Below are 22,051 nucleotides of genomic sequence, written 5' to 3'. Positions count from 1 at the left end.
TTAAAATCATCCTCCCGATTATTTATTATAAAACAATAATATTCAATAACATTCATATATCATAATTTATTCAGCCATTCTCCAATTGATGGGCAGTCACTCAGTTTCTAGTTTCTTACCAATGCAAAGAGGGCTGCCACAAACATTTTTGCATATGTAGGTCCCTTTCCGCTCTTTAGTATTTCTTTGGGATATAAGCCCAACAGCAGCACTGCTGGATCAAAGGGTATGCACAGTTTGATAACTTTTTGAACATAGTTCCAAATTGCTCTCCAGAATGGCTGGATATGTTCACAACTCCACCAAGAATGTATTAGTTTGATATAGGTTATGCTGTACTGGGTAAATTATTCTTGGCTGTAAACCCATATTCTTTGCCTTCTGGAATGTTGTAATCCAAGTTTTCTTCTCTTTTATATTTATGGCTGCTCAATTTTGTGCGATCCAATAGGGTATCCTTCATGTTTGGGTCAATTTTTTTTTCTCTCTGCTTCCACTTGGAAACATTAGATTTGTTTAAAATACTCCTGAGAATCTTTTGTTGGGGCTTCTTTCAAGGAGAAGAGTTGGTTCCTTCTATTAACTTTCTGGTTCTAAGACAGCTGATAATTTTCTTTTAAAAACGCCTGAAATATGATGTCAAAGATTTTTTTGTAAGAGAAAGGAAGAGAGGGTGTCACAGTACTTCAGATAATCCAATGGCTCTTAAATTTTTCCCTTGATTTCCAGACCGATTGTATTTGCTGTTAGATATTTTCCCCTTTCTCCCATTTTTAATTTTTTGAATTTGTTTTAATACTTCTTGTTGGATTATGAAGTTCTTGACTTCATTTGATATATTCAAATTTTTAGGGAGTTTGCTGCTTGCCTGAGGTTTTATACCTTTTATGCCAAGCTGTTAATTCCTTTTCCAGTTCTTTCTTCCCTGTCTTTTCCATTCTTTCCCCCTCAAGCACTCTCATTCCATTTATAAAAACATTTTAACTTTAAAAAAAACACCTTGTTTTATCTCTTCTAGGAATTCCAGTTGGGTATACATATCTATGTTGAGTTTTTCCTTGAGGTTTTACTTGTATATGTCTTGGAATCATTTTCTTTTTCTCAGTTTGTCTTGAACATCTCTGCCACTATAATAACTCTTAATGGTGGATTTCTGGGTTTTGTTTGCTCATTTTTCTAGCCTGTTTCCTGAGTAGGGCTGAGCTTTTGCCACTTCTGGAAGGAAGGTTTGTGCTAGTTCTGTGGCTGCTTTCTTGTGGTATTGAGTGTTGTGCTATTCTAGGATCTAAGGAATAGGCTGGGGATGTGCAAGCTTTCAGTGTGTCCAAACGTGGTTTAATCAATGATAAAGTCTGATTGCTGCTTTTCTGGTCTGAGTTCTGCCATTTGCTGACCTGGATTTGGATCTGATGCTAGCAGTGATGCTGCTGTTTCATGATTGGGTGATGATGAAGTAGTTTTTCTTTTACCACAGTTCTACCACTTTGAGGACACTAATGTACCTCTCACTCTGACCATATTGGACTCCTCCCTCCAGTTGTGTGTATCTTAGGAGAGTTTAAGTCCACGGCTTGTAACAATGCTAATGTAAAGACAGGTGATGTTTTTTGGAACCAGCTGTAGCAGCAGAAAAATTTAAGTGGGTTCGAGTGTCTGACTGTGGGTCAATATTTGTCCCCTTCTACAATATGTAGACTGGTGGGGGTGTAGGACTGAGTAAGCATTATGCACAGTAGGGATTATAATTCACTACTATTAATTCCCAAATCTGTCACCTTGTTGGGCATCTTGGTTTCTTGTCTTATAGTGATAGCTACAATTTATCTTGTTAGTTAAAATAGAATGACTCTTAATCTTACATGTTTATGTCAATTCCCTAGCTTGATGTTAGACTTTTATCAATCATCTAATGAAAAGATTTTCTCCCTAATCTACATTTTTTCTAATTTTACATGTATTGATTATATTGTACAGTCTTTTCATTTTGTATGACCAAAGCAGTATATTTTGTCTTTCATGATGTTTTCCATCCTTTGACCAGTTTTAAGTTTTTTTCACATCTACAATTGTGAAAAAATATAATATTCCATTCTGATTGTTTACAGTTATATTATTTTTTATTTAAAAAGTTCTCCTAACAATTATACTTAAGTAAAATATTCTACGCTCAGAAGTTTGTCCTTTGGGGATTACGCAAGGCAAGGCTGCTATGCACATTTATTTTTAAACCTTATTACTCTCATCTCTTTCTCTTTTCCTACTTTATTTAAAAATTCAGTACCAGGTAATTTTGATCTCCTCTATATGTCATTTGAGATTGGATAGTGTCAAGCTTTCTTTTCCCCCTCATTTTCCATTATGTTCTTTGCCACTGTTTACCTTAGATTTCCCTCAAACTAAATTATAATTATCTTGTATAATTTTATAAAGAATCCTGTTATTATTTTAATATGAAATTTGTGGAATAATTCAAATACTATCATCTTTTGGGGGAGGGGAGAGGGGCATCAGCATGATCCAGTAGAGAAAAGGCCTGTCTTTAAGTCAAGATAAGTCTGGTTCAAGTCCTGTTTCTGGCACCTGCTAGCTCTATAATTCCAAGCAATTCACTTAACCTGTCAGTGCCCTAGGCTCCTTTCTATGACTGTAGGTTAAATTACCAATCTTTGCTATAGGGAGGAGTTTCCACATCTGGAAATCCCCTACACTGATGATATCACAGAGCCTGAGGGTAAGTGGGTGGATGGATCATTTTTATTTCTTTGGCTTAGCCTAGTCATGAACAATCAATATTATTCCAATAACTGAGTTGTTTTTTTATTTCTGTAAATATTGTTTGAAGTTTTATAAATTCAAATCAATCTATAAGTATTCTATCAGATCTTTAAAGAACTGATAACTCTTACATACATAAACTGAATACAAAAATAGAGACCAGGAAAAGGACCAAAATTAACAATCTTGTTATTTTAAATTGGATTTCTTTTCCTACATCTTATTATTAGATTTTGTTAGTAAAATGAAAAGAGGGTCACAATTTTCAATTGTTTTTGGCATCTTGCAACTTTCCTATTATTTCAATTTTTCATTCATTTTTTAAGGTTTTCAAAGTCAATTATCATATCATTGGAAAGTAGAGATCATTTTGCTCCTTCATTGCCTATTCTTCAGTTCAGTTTTCTTTACTTATTATGGTTGCATTTCTATCATTATGTCAAATAATTGGGAAGCTAGTGGGCATCCATGATTTACTACTGTTCTTACTAATAAAACTTCTATTGTTTCTCTGTTAACAAAGAATTCTAAGTACTATTTATAGAAATATCTTACATCATATTAAGGAGAGTCAATTTTTCCTTATGGATTATATTTTTTCTTTTTTAAAAATATTTTTATTTTATTTTAATAGTTTTTTATTTACCAGATATATGCATGGATAATTTTATAACATTGACAATTGCCAAACCTTTTGTTCTAATTTTTCCCCTCCTTCCCCCCCTAGATGGCAGGTTAACCAATACATGTTAAATATGTTAAAGCATAAATTAAATACAATATATGTATACATGTCCAAACAGTTATTTTGCTGTACAAAAAGAATCAGACTTTGAAATAGTGTACAATTAGCCTGTGAAGGGAATCCAAAATGCAGAAAGGGATTTGGAATTCTATATAATGGTTCATAGTCATCTCCTAGAGTTTTTTTGCTGGGTGTAGCTGGTTCAGTTCATTACTGCTCTACTGGAACTGAGTTGGTTCATCTCATTGTTGAAAATGGCCACATCCATCAGAATTGATCATCATCTAGTATTGTTGTTGAAATATACAACAATCTCCTGGTCCTGCTCATTTCACTCAGCATCAGTTCATGTAAGTCTCTCCAGGCCTTTCTGAGATCATCCTGCTGGTCATTTCTTACAGAACAATAATATTCCATAGTATTCATATACCAAATTCATTCAGCCATTCTCCAATTGATGGGCATCCATTCATTTTCCAGTTTCTAGCCACTACAAAGAGGGCTGCCACAAACATTCTTGCACATACAGGTCCCTTTCCCTTCTTTAGTATCTCTTTGAGATATAAGTCCAGTAGTAAACCTGCTGAATCAAAGGGTATACACAGTTTGATAACTTTTTGAGCATAGTGTGGATTATATTTTTAATGTAAATAAGTGATAGCATTGTTGAAGGCCTTTTCTTATGTCATTAGTGATGCAATTTTAATTTTCTTATTTATAAATTTATTATGTTTATATTTTTTCTAATGAGGAATTATTATTGAATTCCTAGTTTAAATAAAATCTGATCACAGTGAATAATTTTGAACATATTGATAATATTTCTTTGTTAATAATATTAATATTTTGGGACAATATTTGTTAGTGATATTGGCCTATAGGATTTTCCCTTCCTTATCCCTTCCTTGTGGCAAAAGAGCCTTGTCACACATAATGACCTTGATAGGGTACTGTCTTTCTTTATATTTGTGACTAGTTTATTCACCATTGGATTTATCAGTTCTTTAAATATTTGATAGAATTACTTGTATGCCAACTTCTTTTTTTTTTCCTTTTGGAAGTTATATTGTTATTAACTTTAAACTATGATCATTGTCATAGCTCCTCCTTCATAGGTAAGAAACAAAATTGTAGTCTTGTAGCCAAGATCCCTTCTAATCCTCTCTTTGCTTGAATGGGAGAAGTGAAGTTTGGAGAGATTCTATGATTTGTCCAAAATTATACAGCTAGTTGGTGAAAGAGATCATACTAGAATTTGTGTCTTCCAGGTCTTAAGTTAGCGTCTTTGAAAGCTAACAAGCCATTAACAATTTACATCTCTAATACTTTATCAAAGATTCAATTTAATTGAATTCAATAAAAATTCATCAAGCTTCTATTTAATGCAAAGGGGTGTATTATGTATTTGGGAAATAAAGTACAAAACAGTCTTTGCTTTTATTTTCTATCATACACAGTTAAGTAAATAACTTACACATAACTCATACGCAGTTAAGTAAGTATAAGGTAATTTCTGGGGAGAAGAATAAAGGATGTAGGCTGAATTTTGAAGGAATCTAGGGATTCTAAGAAGGAGATGATGAAGATATACAGTCAAGGAATAGGGAACATGTGCAAAGGCTAAGAAACAAAAGATAGAATTATCTCATTTGAACCTTACAGTTGCCCTCTGGGATAGGGGTGTAGTATTATTAAACCCATTTTACACATGATGTAGATGATTTTCAGACCTGTATCTTGTCCACTGATTGATTCTTAATTCAAAATCAAAGATTTTTGATCATAATGCACTAGTGTTAGGTGCTCAGCACACACAGACAAAAAATAAAACATCTCCCACTTATCTCTTCACTACCATTTACTACTCCTCAGATATTGGCATTTCCTGAAAAAGATCGGAAACTTCAAAATCAGAAGACAGAAATTCTCTCTGACTGTTCTCTCCCACACATCCTTTAACCCAATGATATGGCTTTAGGCAAGTCAACCAAACTTTCTGAACCTCAGTTTCCTCATTTGTAAGGTGAGAGAGTAGAAATAAGTGCTTCCTAATGTCTCTTTCAACCCCAAATTCTGTAATCTGATGGTTGGCCTGAGGAACAAAAGAATCTCCTTTTCCTACCTGATTTCTTTGTAGACATACCTGATAATTCCAGACTTTTCCTATTCACAGATGCTCTATGACTGGGAAAATCGTGTTTGGTATATCAGATCATCCAATTTAATGGGGTGTCAAAATTACTTGGGCAAAAGTAATTCTGGACCGCTCTCTAAAACTATAAATGGCAAAGAAGGTGGCAATCTGTGTTGATACTCATCCAGAATAGATAACACTCCAAAAATACAATCAACAATCATCTCTTTACATTATAAAAGGTATCATTAAAGGAACTTGCTTAGGAACCAGCTCCTTTGTGGGTAATTGCATTCTTAGGGTTATTTTGAGGCATATTGGTGAGTGCTTATAAATATTGCAGGAACACCCACTGTGCACTTCACATGCCAGGGAAAATAACAGCTGTGGAGTCTTTTTAACAACTCTGATAACATTGAAAGCCCCACAGGAGCACCATGAACATTTGTTTCTCAGCAACATGTACATATTGGGTGTTGGCTCTGAAGGGATAGGGCGGGTATTTAGAGTGAGGAGGATTTAGTTTCAGACTACATTTAGGATTTAGTGAGCACATAAGACTTTCACTGTCCTAAAAATAGGTGGTCTGTAGTTTTGAGGGAATAAGGATAAAATAAAATAGAGCTTTGGCTGGGATTTCATTACCACGGTTATATGACATCCTAAAAACCTTAAGCTCAACTTCATTGGTCCAGCATTCGGGAATCAAAATTTTAGAGTTGTGAGAGACTTTAAAGATCAGTTAGTCAGGACTCTTGCTTTTACAGATCAGGAAACTGAAGTCCATAGAGATCAACAAACTTGCCTAAAGCCACATTGATTGTTGAGTAGGGGAGCTTGGATTCAGATGAGGCAGAGAGAAAGGCAGAGAGAGAAAGAAAAAGAAACAGTTATAGTGAATGGGAAAGCTGGTTCTTGACCTTAGTTTATTTAAGCTAATCTATAGTATGTAGTTGTGGCTGAAGTGATCATAGTGCCACAATGAGGGAAAAAGTGGATAGTCTATAGGCTATCTCTTCTGTTGGTATTCTCTTGATATCAAGAGAATGTGAAAAAGGCCTTCAATACATTGAGAAGATTTCCTATTTATTTGTTTATTCATTCAGTCAATTATTTCTTTATCTACCTATCCATCCATCCATCCATTCTTTTATCCATCCATCCTTTCATTTATTCATTTATTTATTTTTAAACTTTTTATTTTCAAAACATATGCATACTTTTCAACATTCACCCTTGTAAAACCCTATGTTCCAACTTTTTTCTCCCTTCTTTTCCCCACCACCTCCCCCAGACAACAATTATCCAATATATGTTAAACAGGTGTAATTTTTCTTTACATAATTGCACAATTATCTTGCTACACAAGAAAAATCAGATTAAAAAGGGAAAATGAGAAAGAAAAAATGCAAACAACAAAAAGAGTGAGAATACTATAGTGTAATCCACACTCAGTTGCCATAGTCCTCTCTCTAGGTGCAGATGACTCTCTCCATCACAAGATCATTGGAACTGGCCTGAAGCATCTCATTGTTGGAAAGAGTCAGAATTGATCATTGTATAGTCTTGTTGTTGCCATGTATAAGGATCTCCTGGTTCTGCTCATTTCACTTAGCAGTATTTCATGTAAGTCTCTCCAGGACTCTCTGAAATCATCCTGCTGATCATTTCTTACAGAACAATAATATTGCATAACATGCATATACCATACTTATTCAGTCATTCTCCAACTGATCAATATTTACTAAATTTTCAGTTCCTTGCCTCTACAAAAAGGATCTCTGGAATATAGACCCAGTAATGGCACTGTTGAATCAAAAGGTAGGCACAGTTTGGTAATTTTTTGAGCACAGTTACAAAGTTGTTCTCCAGAATGGTTCAATCAGTTTACAAGTCCACCAACAATATATTAGCATCCCAGTTTTCCTATATCCCCTCCAATATTCATCATTATCTTTTCCTATCATCTTAGCCAATCTGAGGTGTATAGTGGTACCTCAGAGTTCTCTTTATTTGCATTTCTCTGATCAATAGTGATTTAGAGCATTTTTTCATATGACTAGAAATGGTTTCAATTTCTTCATCTGAAAATTGTTCATATCCTTTGAGCATTTATCAATTAGAGAATGGCTTGAATTTTGTAAATTTGAGTTAATTCTATTAATATTTTAGAAATGAGGCCTTTATCATAACCCTTGGATGTAAAATTTCCCCCAGTTTATTGCTTCCCTTTTATTCTTGTCTGCATTAGTTTTATTTGTACAAAAACTTTTTAATATAATCAAAATAATCTATTTGGTGTTCAATTATGAGTCCTGTTTTTCTTTGGTCACAAATTCCTTCTTTCTCCACAAATCTGAGGTAAATTATACTTTGTTCTTCTAATTTGCTTATAGTATCACTCTTTATGTTTAAATCATGAATCCATTTTGATCTTATCTTGATATAAGGTGTTAGGTCTACTAATTTCCAAATTTTCCAGCAATTTTTGTCAAATAGTGAGTTCTTATCCCAGAAGCTGGGGTCTTTGGGTTTGTCAAACACTAGATTGCTCATCATTGATTATTTTCTTCTATGAACCTAACCTATTCCACTGATCGACTAATCTATTTCTTAGCCATTACCAAATGGTTTTAATGATTGCTACTTTATCATATAGTTTTAAGTCTAGTACAGCTAGGCTACCTTCATTTGCACTTTTTTCATTAATTGCCTTGAAGTGCTTGATCTTTTGTTCTTTCAGATAAACTTTGTTATAATTGCTTAGGAGTTTGGTATGGCACTAAATAAGTAGATTAATTTAGGTAGTATTGTACTTTTTATTATATTAGCTCAGCTTCCCATGAGTGCTTGATGTTTTTCTAATTGATTAGATCTAATTTTGTGTGGAAAGTGTTTTGTTATTGTATTCATATAGTTCCTGACTTTGCCTTGGCAGATAGACTCCCAAATATTTTTTAATATCTATAGTTATTTTAAATGGATATTTTTCTTTGTATCTTTTTCTTTCTAGACTTTGTTGGTAACATTTAAAAATTTGATGATTTATGGGGATTTATTTTATATCCTGCAACTTTGCTAAAGTTGTGAATTGTTTCTAGTAGTTTTTCAGTTGATTTTCTATGTATACCATCATATCATCTGCAAAGAGTGATAATTTGGTTTTCTCATTTTCTAATTCTTTTAATTTCTTTTTCATTGTTAAAGCTAATGTTTTAAATAAATGTTGAATTATAATAATAACATAATATTGAATGATAATGGTGGAAAACTTTGTTGCATACCTGATCTTATTGGGAATGGTTCCAATTTATCCCCATTATATTTGATGCTTGCTGATGGTTTTAAATAGATGCTATTTAGCATTTTAAAGAAAACTCCATTTATTCCTATGATCTCTAGTGTTTTTAATAGGAATGGGTGTTAGATTTTGTCAAATGCTTTTTCTGCATTTATTAAGGTAATCATGATTTTTGTTAGTTTGATTATTGATATAGTCAATTGTCCTAACATTTTCCCTAATTTTCAACCAGTCCTGCATTCCTAACATGATCATGGTGAATTATCCTGGGGATAACTTGTCATAATTTCTTTGCTAATAGCATTTACTTAAGATTTTTGCATCAATATTCATTAGAGCAATTGGTCTATAATTTTCTTTCTCTGTTTTTATGCTACCTGGTTTTGGTATCAGCATATCTATGTCATAAAAGGAATTTGGTAGGATTCCTTCTTTTCCTATTTTCCTAGTATTAGAATTGATTGTCCTTTAAATGTTTGGTAGAATTCACATGTAAATCCATCTGGCCCTGGAAATTTTTTTTTACAGAGTTGATTAATAACTTGTTGAATTTCTCTTTCTAAAATGGGACTATTTCAGTAATTTATTTTCTCCTTTGTTAATTTGGACAATCTATATTTTGGTAAGCCTTCATCAATTTCACTTAGACTATCAGATTTACTGGCATATAGTTGGGCAAAATAACTCTTAATCATTGCTTTGATTATCTCTTCATTGGTGGAAAGTTAACCCTTTTCATTTTTTGATACTAAAATTTTTATTTTCTTCTTTCTTTTCTCTAATCAAATTTATATTTTGTTAGTTTCTTCATAAAACCAACTCAATAGCTTTCTTACTTTCAATTTTACTTGCCTCTTCTTTTATTTTTATAACATTAAATCTTGTACCCAAATAAACAAGACTGGCAACAACAGCTATTATCTTAAGGCAATAATAATAGAAGTTTATGATTAGAGAATTTTAGAGTTAGAAAGGCCTATAGCCTAATTTCTTTCTTTTATAGATGAGAAAACTAAGTTCCAGAATAGTTTTAATTACAATTCCAAAAGTTAATATCTGTGATAAATGCCTTTCAGTTTACTGTATAAATATATCAGATTAGTTAGACATCAATTCATGTAAGTCTTTTCAGGCCTAAGATAAATCTGTTCATCATTTTATACAATAATAATAATATTCCATTGCATTTGTATTTCATAACTTATTCAGCTACTTCCCAAATGATGGGCATCCACCCAATTTACAATTCCTTTGAAAGCTTTTGATAAAAAAATTTTTTCATACTATTCTTATTCTTTTTATTTTATTATTTGATTAGGGACTCTTTGAAAATTTATTTCCCTTCAGCTATTATTTCTCACTATCAGGTTGGTTCCCACCAATCTTTGGATTGGATTGTACCATGCATCTAGGAAACCTTACTACTAGGAAATCTTTTGAGTAACATTAGCTTTGTTACTCACACCTCATCAGTATCTTCATTGAGGTTCCTCCAATTGGAAGCCATGAGGGAAGAGCAAGAACTCCTAGAAAAATATTTGTTGAAAGAGGACTTCCAAGTTAAACTTTTCTTCCCCCCCAGATGCTCTCCTTTGGGCTGGACTCTCTAATTTTTTGCACTGGGTATCCTCTCTCCTCCCCTTATTGTTCAGCTTTCTTTAGTGTGGTATTATCCCCTTTTATATAGTGATAGTAAGTTCCTTGGACCATGGGATTTCTTTTTTTCATATTTGTATTTCCAGGGTTTCTCACTGTGCCTAGCATATAGAAGCTGCTTAATGAAAGTTTCCTGACTGACCAAGTGATTGGATATCTGGTAAAGCCAATGAAGCCATTTTCAGAAGAATATTTAACAGCATAAAATAAATTACATAAAATTATAAAAGAAACCAATTATATTGAAAGAGAAATTCAATTTTTTTCATGAAATCATTAATCAACTATAATTTGACCAAGAACCCCTTGGTAGTTCATGGGCCCCAGGTAATAATCTCTAAATTAAATGGATTCTGAACTTATTATATAGCCAGTCTCAAAAGTATTCATTTAATGTCAGATTATCTCCTGCAGATTCCTAAGGCATCTGTTCTTGGTCTTGGGATTTTTAACACACAGATCCAAAAAAGATCTTGATAAGCTAGAACAATGGGCTGAATCTAATGAAATGAAGAGTAGAAATAAATGTTAAGTTTTTAATTTAGGTACAAAAAGTCAAATTCACAAAATATGATGAAGGTGGTATGATTAGGAGCTTGTTTGAAAAAGATCTGGATATTTTGGTGGACTGAACACTCAATAAGAATGATCAGTACAATATGGAAGACAAAAAGAAAATGTCATCTCAGATGGAATTTAGGAGAGACATGGAATTGGGGGAGGATAGTTCCATTTTACTAGCCTTTGTTTAGTATATTATGTCCAGTTCTGGGTACCACTGCTTAAGAAGGCCACTGATAAGTTGGAGAGCATCCAGAGGAGTGCAACCAGTATGGTGAAGAGCCTCAGTTTCATGTCATAAGAGAATCACTGGAAGAAACGGGTATAGTTAGTCTGGGGAAGACAGAAGCAATGAAACGGGAGTGAGGAGTGGAAAGGGAAGCAGAATAGTTAGGGATCACTTTTGTTCTATTGGACCCAAAGAACAGAACCAAGAAATGAATGGAAGTTGCAAAAGAAGGAAATCTAGCGCTGATGTCAGCAAAATCTTTCTAACAATTAGAGTCTCTGTGTGGATTGAACTAGATGTCTTCTGAGTTACCTTCTAACTCTCGGATTCTGAGATTTTGAATTCTTTTCAGCAAATACATATTCTCTAGTTTCCTCTTAGGTTCATATGCTATTCCTTCATGAGGTAGGGGAAGATCTACAGTAAAATGCTTTTCTAGGGATTGAGTTGGGGTGGAAGAAATATTACAAAAAGTGGAAAATATGAATTGTGGGAAATTGAATTATTCAAGATTTAAGCAGCTAGGTGGTACAATAGATAAGAGTACTGGGCTGGAATGTTGAAAATCTGAATTCAAACTTACTCAATAACTTATTAGCTGTGTCACCCTAGGTAAGTCATTTAATCTATGTTTACTCAGTATTCTCAATTGGAAAATGGGGATAATGAGAATATTTAGCACTCAGAGTTTTGGTAAGGATCAAATGACACTATATTTGTAATGTACCAATGCTATGGCACATAGTAAATGCTAGTTTATATATGTACAATAGTGAAACATTTTCAAAAAACTGGTAAAGCTTCATTTCATGGCATAGAATAATTCTGTACTTGAAAATTGAAAATTCAAATCCTATCTCTGACACCTAATATTTGATCACAGGACATATGGTTTCCCCCTCTAAGCCTCTGGGAACTATCTGAGACTACTCATTTTAGACTGGTTTTAAGCTACCCTAGTGAAAGGAGTTTCTGAAATGATGAAATATAGTACTCCTTTAGCAAGAAAGAAAATGGAGAATTCTTTTGTCAAGGTTTCACTTAGCATTATTAAATAATGTCTTGCCTCAGAAACTCTTTCTGAGACTGGTATAGGGAAATCCTGCATGTTTATTGTTAAACTTGTTTCTCTGAAGATATATTCAATACCTGAGTTTTGTATCTTCTGTGTTTCTTATCATTTCAAACAGAACTCATTAAAATTAGTTCCTGAGGGGCAGCTAGGTGGTGCAGTGGATAGAGCACCAGCCTTGAAGTCAGGAGGACCTGAGTTCAAATCTAGCATCAGACACTTCATACTTCCTAGCTGTGTGGCCCTGGGCAAGTCACTTAACCCCAATTGCCTCAGCCAAAAAAAAAAAAGTTCCTGAAATATTCTAAAAAGACTCATTGAAGTAAATTCCTAAATAGAATTATGCATTAAAACAAATATTCATTAAGAATGGAATATTCAAATTGGTGTTTCACTAATAAATGTTTATTTTCCATCATTAGTCAGGAATGAGACACTAAGAGTTACCTTTTACAACAGGTTATATAGATTTGTTGAATTAGGGCATATATAAATACTAAATTTTTTTTGGCTATAGTTTTAGCAGTCAGATGGGAAGTACCAGCAGGAAAGGCATTCAATTCACATATTTCTTTAACCAATGATTGCTATACCGGCAATTCTCTGATTAAGCTTTGATTGGCATCTTAGTCTCTGCAAGGGCTCACATGGTCCATTAGCAAACAAAAAATGGTCACTGAGGAAGATGCTAGAGGAAAACTTCAAAAATTTTTAATAAGAAACTTTTCCAAATATTTTACATGATACATTTTTAAACATCATTTTACTATTCCAATAAAATAGTAATTTCTTTCCTTTTCTACAAAATATGTATTTCCCTGATAATAACTCTTTCAAGCACTTAATAATATTTTGATTAAAACTGATCAAAAAGATGAGAAAAATGAAATAAGCATTTTTTGTCAGTCTTTCTTGTTTTCCTAGCACCAAGGGCTAGTGTGGAGGCACTAATCCAGTTTTCAAAACTGATTTATTTAGTTCTCCCTTGGTGCAAACACCATTTAAGAGCCAGAAACTTACAAAGGTGTCTATTGAATCCCTCAGTATGAAATCTGGACCTCATGGAAGCACCCCCTGTTGTGGTCTTGTATCAGAAACTACACAAAAGAGCCATGTGCCCATCTCTCATTACCACTGCTACAGAGAAGGGCTCAGGGAAATCAAAGGGGAGTAGGGGAGGCAGATAATTCCCATAATGAGAGGGTAGATAAAATTCACGTCTGTTCACTCAGGGAAGACTGACAGGGGAGACTTACAGTGAAGCACATGAGAAGAAATTTTCTTGGAAAGAAAAAAAAAAGAGGATGCAAGGAAAAAAAAAGGGAATAGGAAAATGGTCTTTAAGTGTCTGGATACAATCCAAACAATCTTTTCTCCTATCGACACTATGAAAATGGTGCTGAGTAGAACATGCAAGCAGAGAGGACTCCAGCAGAACTAAGGGGAGTGTCACAATATCTCATTAGAGTTTGTTACTATTGTTCAGTCATTTCTGTCATGTCCACTCTTTGTGACTCCATTTGGGCTTTCACTGGCAAAGACACTGGAGTGGTTTGCCATTTCCTTCTCTAGTTCATTTTACACAGGAGGAACTATATATAAACAAACAAACAAATAAATGAATTTCTATATCTATCTATGTACAATTACATTATTGTATAAATATATATGTACAGCCACATATACATGTGTATATATACATATTTACATACATACACATATATACATACAAGTATCAGTATCTCAATTTCTTAATTTGTAGAAGTGAGATAGTATTGTAGTACCCCTTTGTGGTCACTTAGCCAATTCCCACTCACTTTGGTAGGCCAGATTTCTCCATCATAGATGCTACTTTTATTGCCCGTTCTATGGGAAATATTGAAGGGCCAAAATTCCTAGTATTCATGCTCAGAAGCCCCATGTTCCCCATGAGAAATCAGGCAAACAATTAAAATTTGGAAAAAAAATATTTCCTGGACTGGTATAATGAGAATAGTTATAAAAACATTCTTCAAACTGGGTGTGCACACTCCCCTTCCATATACAAGATTGCTAGGGATAATGGGGTCAAACTTAATGCAAAGGAGGGCACAAGTATGGAAAGCACAAATGGCAAAGAGTAAATCACAACTCCTTCCTTGCTAGAAGTCACTTTCCCCTTTTGTGAAGTGCTCACTAAATTCCCCTTAGATGCAGCTCTTGGGCTCTGAAAACAAATGCCTTTTTAGGGTTCAGAGCCAGTTTAGGCAGGAGTCAGCACATACTGAATTTCAAAGCCAACTGTTAAATTTTTGGCATTAGCATTTATACCTCAGAAATCAGCAAATTCTACAAATCAGGGCTTGATTTATTGTTTTGTAGATCATTTAAACAAGTAGCATCAAATTAAGAAAGAAACATCACTGGTGACTTAGAAAAAACCAATTAATTTTGTTCTATTTTTATTGATTTTCATATTTCCCCATTATGTTTGAATCTGGTTTTGTTACTGGGAGATTTGCAGCAGCTTATGGTCTCTGGTGTAGACTTTAGTAATGGAGAAAAAATGTGTCATGCAGTTTTGGTGAGCAGATAGTTAAACAATAGTGCATCCCTAGTCTATAGTCACTATTCTCCTCTGGTGCAAAAGATCACTCTCTTTGAAGCTACTTCCTCCTTTCTGTAACCATCTGTGCCCAGGTTGTCCATGGTTAAGCTGTCTCTATTCCTAGGGATAACCTCTTCTTTTCAGAATGACTTCTTGGGGGAAAGAAAAGAGAAAGGGGGAGGGGGGAGAGAGAGAAACAGAGGGACAGAGACAAAGAAACAGACAGATAAAGACAGAGAAGGGAGAGAGAGAGAGAGAGAGAGAGAGAGAGAGAGAGAGAGAGAGAGAGAGAGAGAGAGAGAGAGAGAGAGAGAGAGAGAGAGAGAGAAACAGAAAAAGAGAGAGACAGAGAGAAAAGAGGAGAGGAGGACATAGATGGAGGGGGATGTGTCTGGAGGGCATTGTGGATGGAGGGGAATGGGAGAGATAATATTTAATACTCTTAATACTTTATAGTCTTTTGATTTATATTTGGTTCATTGAAAGTCTGCATCTTATATGATTGCATTAATTGGAGGTTTAAACACCTACCCTTACAAAACCGTCCCTTTCTACCTTTAGGTTATTGTGGAAAAAGAATTTTGTATATTTTCTTTTCCATATAAATATGAATTATTAATACACAAGTGGTGCTCAAAGGTGGGACACAAGAATCACAAGAAACCAAGAACCAGCAGTGCCCGAGAGCTGTTTGTGAGTAGGATCCTCCCAGAATTCCTTTGGTAACTCATGGGAAAGGAAAGGGAGAAGAGCCAGGAGACTGATGAGAGACTTAAATGCCTGGTCTGACTAGAATCCTCTTCTCCGTTTGAAAGTTTGCCTCCATGACATCTCACGAGCTTCAACACCTGCTATAGTGCTGTTTGCACTCTCTAGCATGCGGACTCAGACACCTTAGCATGTGGACTTAGATAACAGTTAATGCACCAACTTACTGACCATGTTGTGGGGGGAAAATAATCACACTTCCATAAACACAAAACGGGGAATTGTTAAGGACCATGCCTAAGTGAAGGGACAGGTCAATTCTCCAAGAGCCTCCACATCTGTGAAACATAACACCTGAAGGAGTTACAAAGCAGCCTTCGCAGTCCTTGTGGAGGCAGGAGGAAGAGGAGAGAGGTCAGAGAACACAACTGCCCCTCAGTCTCCTTGCACTGTCATCATCCTCTCACATGAAGAGCTCCATTCTACAGGTCTGAGTTAGACCTCAGCAGCCACTGGCAGTTGGCTCCAGTATCCCAACACTCGAGTATGATATAATGAGATGATAAGGGTAGATAATTTCTGGCTAAATGAAAGAGATTACAGGAAATTAGGAAGTTATTTCATTAGTCCAAGAGAGTTGATGAGGGCCTGAACTAGGGTGAATGGCAGTGTGAGTAGAGATGGAGGAATGTGAAAAATATTTCAGTTAGAAATGACAAAGCTCGATAGCTCATTGGATGTGGTGGGGCAAGGGAGTGGAAAGACACAGATGTCATTCTCTCCCTTTAGTCTCCATTGTCTTTTCTTACTATGACTATATCTACATAGAGCAATGAAATGTCGCAAGACTTCAAAGCAAAATCCTCTCCTCCTTAAGGGGGTATCTTTGGACAGTTATATAATATTAAAAATTGAAATGGATGAAAATTTCAACTTATCTGTCTAACCATCTCAGACTGAATTCTTCCTATTTAAAGTCAGCCAAACAAAATTATAGAGTCAACCAACCTGGATTGCATTCTATCACTCTCAAAATGTTCTCTTCTGCTTACTGGTCTTTGCTTTCTCTCTGCTAGGCATGTGCTCATGAACCCCATCCCAACTCCTGTCACCCTTTATTGAGGAACTTTCCTTCCTTTAAGACAATGACTAGCGCCAATATCACCTTGAGACTTCTCTCCCATCCTGAAAGCAATCTCTTTCCTCTGATTTTATTACCCAAACTCATATTTAGCATTTCTCTGACTTTCTCACTAATGATTTATGTCTGTATCTTTTCCGATTATTAGATTGCAAACTCCTCAAGAACAAGATTTGTGTTGTTTATCTTTGTACCTTTAATCTAGTTCAGTGCCTTCCATGTAGCAGAGACTTAGCAAACCTTTATTAAATTGCATCATGGCTAAGTTGAAACACCTGGAAAACTTCTGATATGCATGCTAAATTCAACCATTCTAAAACTACAATAATCAGAACAATTTTGTCCAATTTGAAATTATCTTCTGGCAGCCCTGACATTTTCCATTGGAGGCAATATTTTTGTGTTGTTTTATCAGTGCCAAGTAAAATGGTTTCTGTGCACAGTAAGTATTTATTTTACATCTTACAGCATCCCATGTTCCCAATTTATTAATTGGCAAACATATGACATCAGAGAAATGATGGTCTTGGGTTGGACTAGCAGATGAATGTTAACTAACAATTTTTTCCTTCTTTCCATATCTATTAATTTATTTATTATGTAAATAAAATAATCTATTTTATTTCACCTTAGCTAGAAGAGGTTATAATAAATACACGTGAAGCCAAGAGTCAGAAGTCATGGACTTTAAACATAGTTACATGTTCTTAAAGTCACAGTTTCTTCTTCTCTCTGAGATGAATACTGGACTAACTGTCCTGAAACTATTTCCTTCACAAGTACTATATGGCAGGCTTTGAGATGAAGGTCATTGTGAGGAACTGCCTAGAATATCAAGGCACTCACTATTTGGCTAAAGGTTTTAAGATAGAGGGCTAAGGATTTTTTTAGCACTAATTAGCATCGAGCATACTTAAAAGGTACAACTAGATATAAAGATGGATAGTAAAGCAGAAAGTAGAAGAGTTAAGAAAAAATATAAACTCAACAAAATATTTATTGGAGCATGTTTTGTAATTTCAAAGAAGTCCAAACAAAATAGATGTCCATCAATTGGGAACTGGCTGAACAAATTGTGCTCAAAAAAGTGACTGTGAAATATACATTTTCCAACACCAACATGCAACATTATCAAATTTGGGACATTCCCAGCAAAATTGTACCCAAAATCAAAATCCAGTGTATATTTCAAAACTAGTGGGAACCCAGGCATTGATCTGAGTCCTTGCTGGCCTACTGATGGAGCTCACAATTCAGCTGATGGTGTTTCGCTTAAGAAGAGGTATAAAAGCCCTCACAAGGTTACAAAGGCTCCACAGTTCTGACAGCATCACCTACTAAAATAGTAGAGTGGAAATAATAAAAATGATTGTGGTTTTAGTTGCTATGTTTTTCTGATCTGAATCTATTCTTTTTTTTTTCAATTTTTATTACCCCTCAGAGATTTCATTAATATTTTTTGTTTTAACATTATTTACTTTTATGACTATATCATTCTTGCCCCAAAAAACCATTCCTTACAACAAAGAATAAAAATAAAATTTAAAAGATGAGAGAAAAATTAAATTAAGCCAATCAATGCATCAAAAAGAAATCTGGCATATGAAATGTTTTATATCTATAAACCTCTACCTATGAAGAAGAAACAGGAAGAGCCATCTTATGATATATCTTCTTTGGGGTCAAGCATATTCTTTGTAATTTCACAACATTCCATTTCAATTGCTTTTTGGTTTATTTATTTTGTTGTAATCATTTTGTATATTGTCTTCCTAGTTCAAGTTATTTTCCATTGTACCAATTAATTTGGTCTTCCCTTATCTCTCTCTATTCATCATATTCATTATTTCTTAGAGCATTGTAATTTTCCATTACATTCACATACCACAATTTGTTCAGCCAATTCCTAATTGACAGACATTTAGTTTGTTTGGACTTCTTTAAAACTACAAAAAATGCTCCTATAAATATTTTAGTGAGTTTATATTTTTCCTTGACTCTTCTATTTTCTGCTTTACTCTCCATCTTTACATCTAGTCATACCTTTTAAGCATGCTTTTCCTCAGTGCTAATTTGAAGCAGTAATAATTACTTCCCCCCTTCTATCTCATTGGTTGTGTTTTTCTTTTCATTCAACTATCTTAGGGTACAGTTAATGACAGCAGATATATTCAGGAGAAAGCTGACCCCCCAAGCACAAAAAATGCTTGAATTTATCCCCTTTTAGGTAACTCACATGCAGTTTTCAAATTGTCCTTTCTATAGCTATAATTATTTCAGGACAACCTTGTCTCAGGGCATCAATACCCAAGGTCTGTATTTTCTCCATGCTTCTTTTTCAGAGAGAAATTGTCTAACCTTGTCCCCTTACTGTCATTATATTTCAAAACTCTCTTGAACCTTCTTCTCTTCCCTTCATAAGCTCTCATTTGATGATTTCAATAGCTCCCATGGATTGAATTACCATCTTTATGCAGATGACTCTCAGATGTATATACTATCTCTTAGACTGAGCTTGGCTTTTAGGAAACTGTTCTTTTATCTTTAGAGTCCATTAGTCAACAAAACACTTATTAAACACCTATCTGTACAAAAATATTTGTAGCATCTTTTTTGTGGTGGTAAAAAATTTGAGGGATGCTCATCAATTGGGAAATGACTGAACAAGTTGTGGTATATGATTGTGATGGAATACCATTGTGCTATAAAAAATGATGAGCAGGATGATTTCAGAAAAACCTGGAAAGACTTATGTGAACTGATGCAGAGTGAAATGAGTAGAATATAGTAACAAGAATACTGTATGATGAGCAACTGTGGATGACAGCTCTTCTCAGCAATACAATGATTCAAGGCCCAAAAGACTCATGATGAAAAATGCATAGTGTATGAATACAGACTGAAGCATTTTCTCTTTCCTTCTCTTTCTTTCTTCCTTCCTTCCTTTCTCTCTCTCCCTTTCTTTCCTTCTTCTGTTCTTCAATTCTTCTGTTTTGTTTTCAAAAAATTAATAATATGAAAATGCATTTTACATGACTGCATGTGTGTAACCTGTATCTGCTTGCTTACTGTCACAGGAATATAAAAAAAAGAAATAGTTCAGGTTTGAGGGGATGAAGGCCACAAAAGAGAGAAGAGGGTATTCTCAAGAGTAAGGAGGAAAGATCTGAAGGTTTTGGAAGCAGATTGCATTTTGAAAGGGTGAGAGTGGGGGGTCAGGAATAAAGGCAAGCCTGGGTGACAGGAAGTATGGTAGTGTCCTTGACAAACATAGAGCAGCTTAGAACAGGGAGGGTTTAGGAGAAAAGATAACAAATTCAATCTCTGATTTATTCAGTTTAATGAGATGCCTAACTCAAAATATCTAATAAACAGTTTATTCTCTTTACTTACACTCTTGATCTGGATACTCTGGCTTTCCTGATATTCCTCATATGATATTACTTCTTTGAATTCATGAAATTTCACTGGCTGATGCTCATTCCTAAAATGCTCTTCTTCCACATCTCCTGGTTTCCTCAGTCTCAGAAGATGTCCCATTTTCTACCAGCCCTTTCTGATTTCCCTTAATCCTCCTTCCTTTTGTGATTAATGTGATTATCTCCAGTTGGGTGTGTGTGTGTATGTATCATATATCTATATCTACATAACCAAACATCTATATCTTGTTTGTACATAGCTCTTTTTATGCTGTCTGTCCATCAGTGCAAGATCCTATTTTTGACTTTTTTTTTGCATCCTTAGACCTCAGCTTAGTGACTGAACCAAAATAAGCATTTATATGTTTATTTCCTTGACTCTTAAGCATCAGTTCTATTTCACCAATTGACTATTGGGAAATATTACACTGATGGCCAATCTCAAACTTTTTATATTCAATTTGAAACATCATTCTGTCTCCTACTCTTCAACTCCAAATCCACTTGAGCAGACTGCCATTTTTCTAGTTAACCAGCTTTGTAATTTTCACATTATCTTTTAATTCTTATTTTTCTTCACTTCATATAACTTACCAGCTGCCAAGTTATGATGTAGTTGTCCTCTAAAACATTTTACATGTCTATTTCTATTTCTCTATACATTTAGCTCAGATCCTTATCACCTCTTACCCGGAGTATTGCAACAGTTTTCTCATTGATTTACTCACCTCCAATTTCCCCTCTCATTCTCCAGTCTGTTTTCTACACAGTTGCCAAGGTCATTTTTCTAAAGTGGTCTTCTACTTAATAAACTCCAATGGCTTCTTGTATTGCCTAGGATAAAAGATATACTTGTTTGTACAGCATTTAAAACCTTTTATAAGCAGTCCCCAATTTACCTCTCAATCTTATTGTATATTATATACTGGCATGTGTGTATATATATATATATATATATATATATATATATATATATATATATATATATATATATATATATATATATTATAAATGTGTACACATTATAATACATATTATACTATATAGTACATATTATATGTAACATATACATCATATATTATATTGTATATATGTATATGTCACACACATATAATATATATTATTATATAAAATATTTCTATGCTGTATATAGTATAATAGTCATACAAGTGTATATACTATATTAGTATGACATAAATAATATATTATATAGAATTATATATATATATATGTACTGTAGGATGTGGGAAGATACCTATATATACACATATATAAAATATACATATTATACAAACACACACACACACATATATATATATACATGATATCTGTATTTAGGTACCCAGATATTTACCAATCTCCCTCTTTCCATATCCGATTGTATAGTTAGACTAGCCTTCTTCCTATTCTTCAGACTCTATACTTTTCTCCATGCCTGGAATGATTCTATCCACCATGCCAAACTATTGCAGAGTTATTTATGTGGATAGAGTAAAAATTCCTTGAGCAAATAAAATGTTTCATTTTTGGTTTTGTATGTCCAGTGCCTAGAACACTAGCTGGAACATGGTAGGTCCCTAATAAATTCTTATTGGTCTTACTTTATAACAAGCAACTTCAGGATCCTGTCACTATTGCACCTTTCTTCCCTCCTCTTCCCACTACCTTTCTGTGGAAGTGATAAATAAATAGTCTGGGCCATAAACTTCTCCCACTTCCTTTC

At 34.2% G+C, this 22,051-nt stretch overlaps 2 protein-coding genes across 2 annotated transcripts in view; one reads left to right on the top strand and one right to left on the bottom strand.

The window, feature by feature from the left end:
- Nucleotides 1–21,149, bottom strand: part of RNASEH2B (ribonuclease H2 subunit B) — a 168,577-nt gene extending 147,428 nt beyond the window's left edge. The window contains exon 1 of the mRNA XM_074304776.1: nt 21,057–21,149. Coding sequence (XP_074160877.1) covers nt 21,057–21,075 — 19 coding nt within the window. The 5' untranslated portion in view covers nt 21,076–21,149. The remainder of the gene's footprint in view (nt 1–21,056) is intronic.
- DLEU7 (deleted in lymphocytic leukemia 7) overlaps nt 1–22,051 on the top strand; it is a 63,707-nt gene that overhangs the window by 15,345 nt on the left and 26,311 nt on the right. The gene's annotated exons all lie outside the window — the stretch shown is intronic.

Source organism: Sminthopsis crassicaudata, chromosome 3, assembly GCF_048593235.1.
Source record: "Sminthopsis crassicaudata isolate SCR6 chromosome 3, ASM4859323v1, whole genome shotgun sequence".
In the NCBI taxonomy this organism is placed as follows: domain Eukaryota; kingdom Metazoa; phylum Chordata; class Mammalia; order Dasyuromorphia; family Dasyuridae; genus Sminthopsis; species Sminthopsis crassicaudata.
This window is presented reverse-complemented; position numbering and strand designations above follow the sequence as displayed.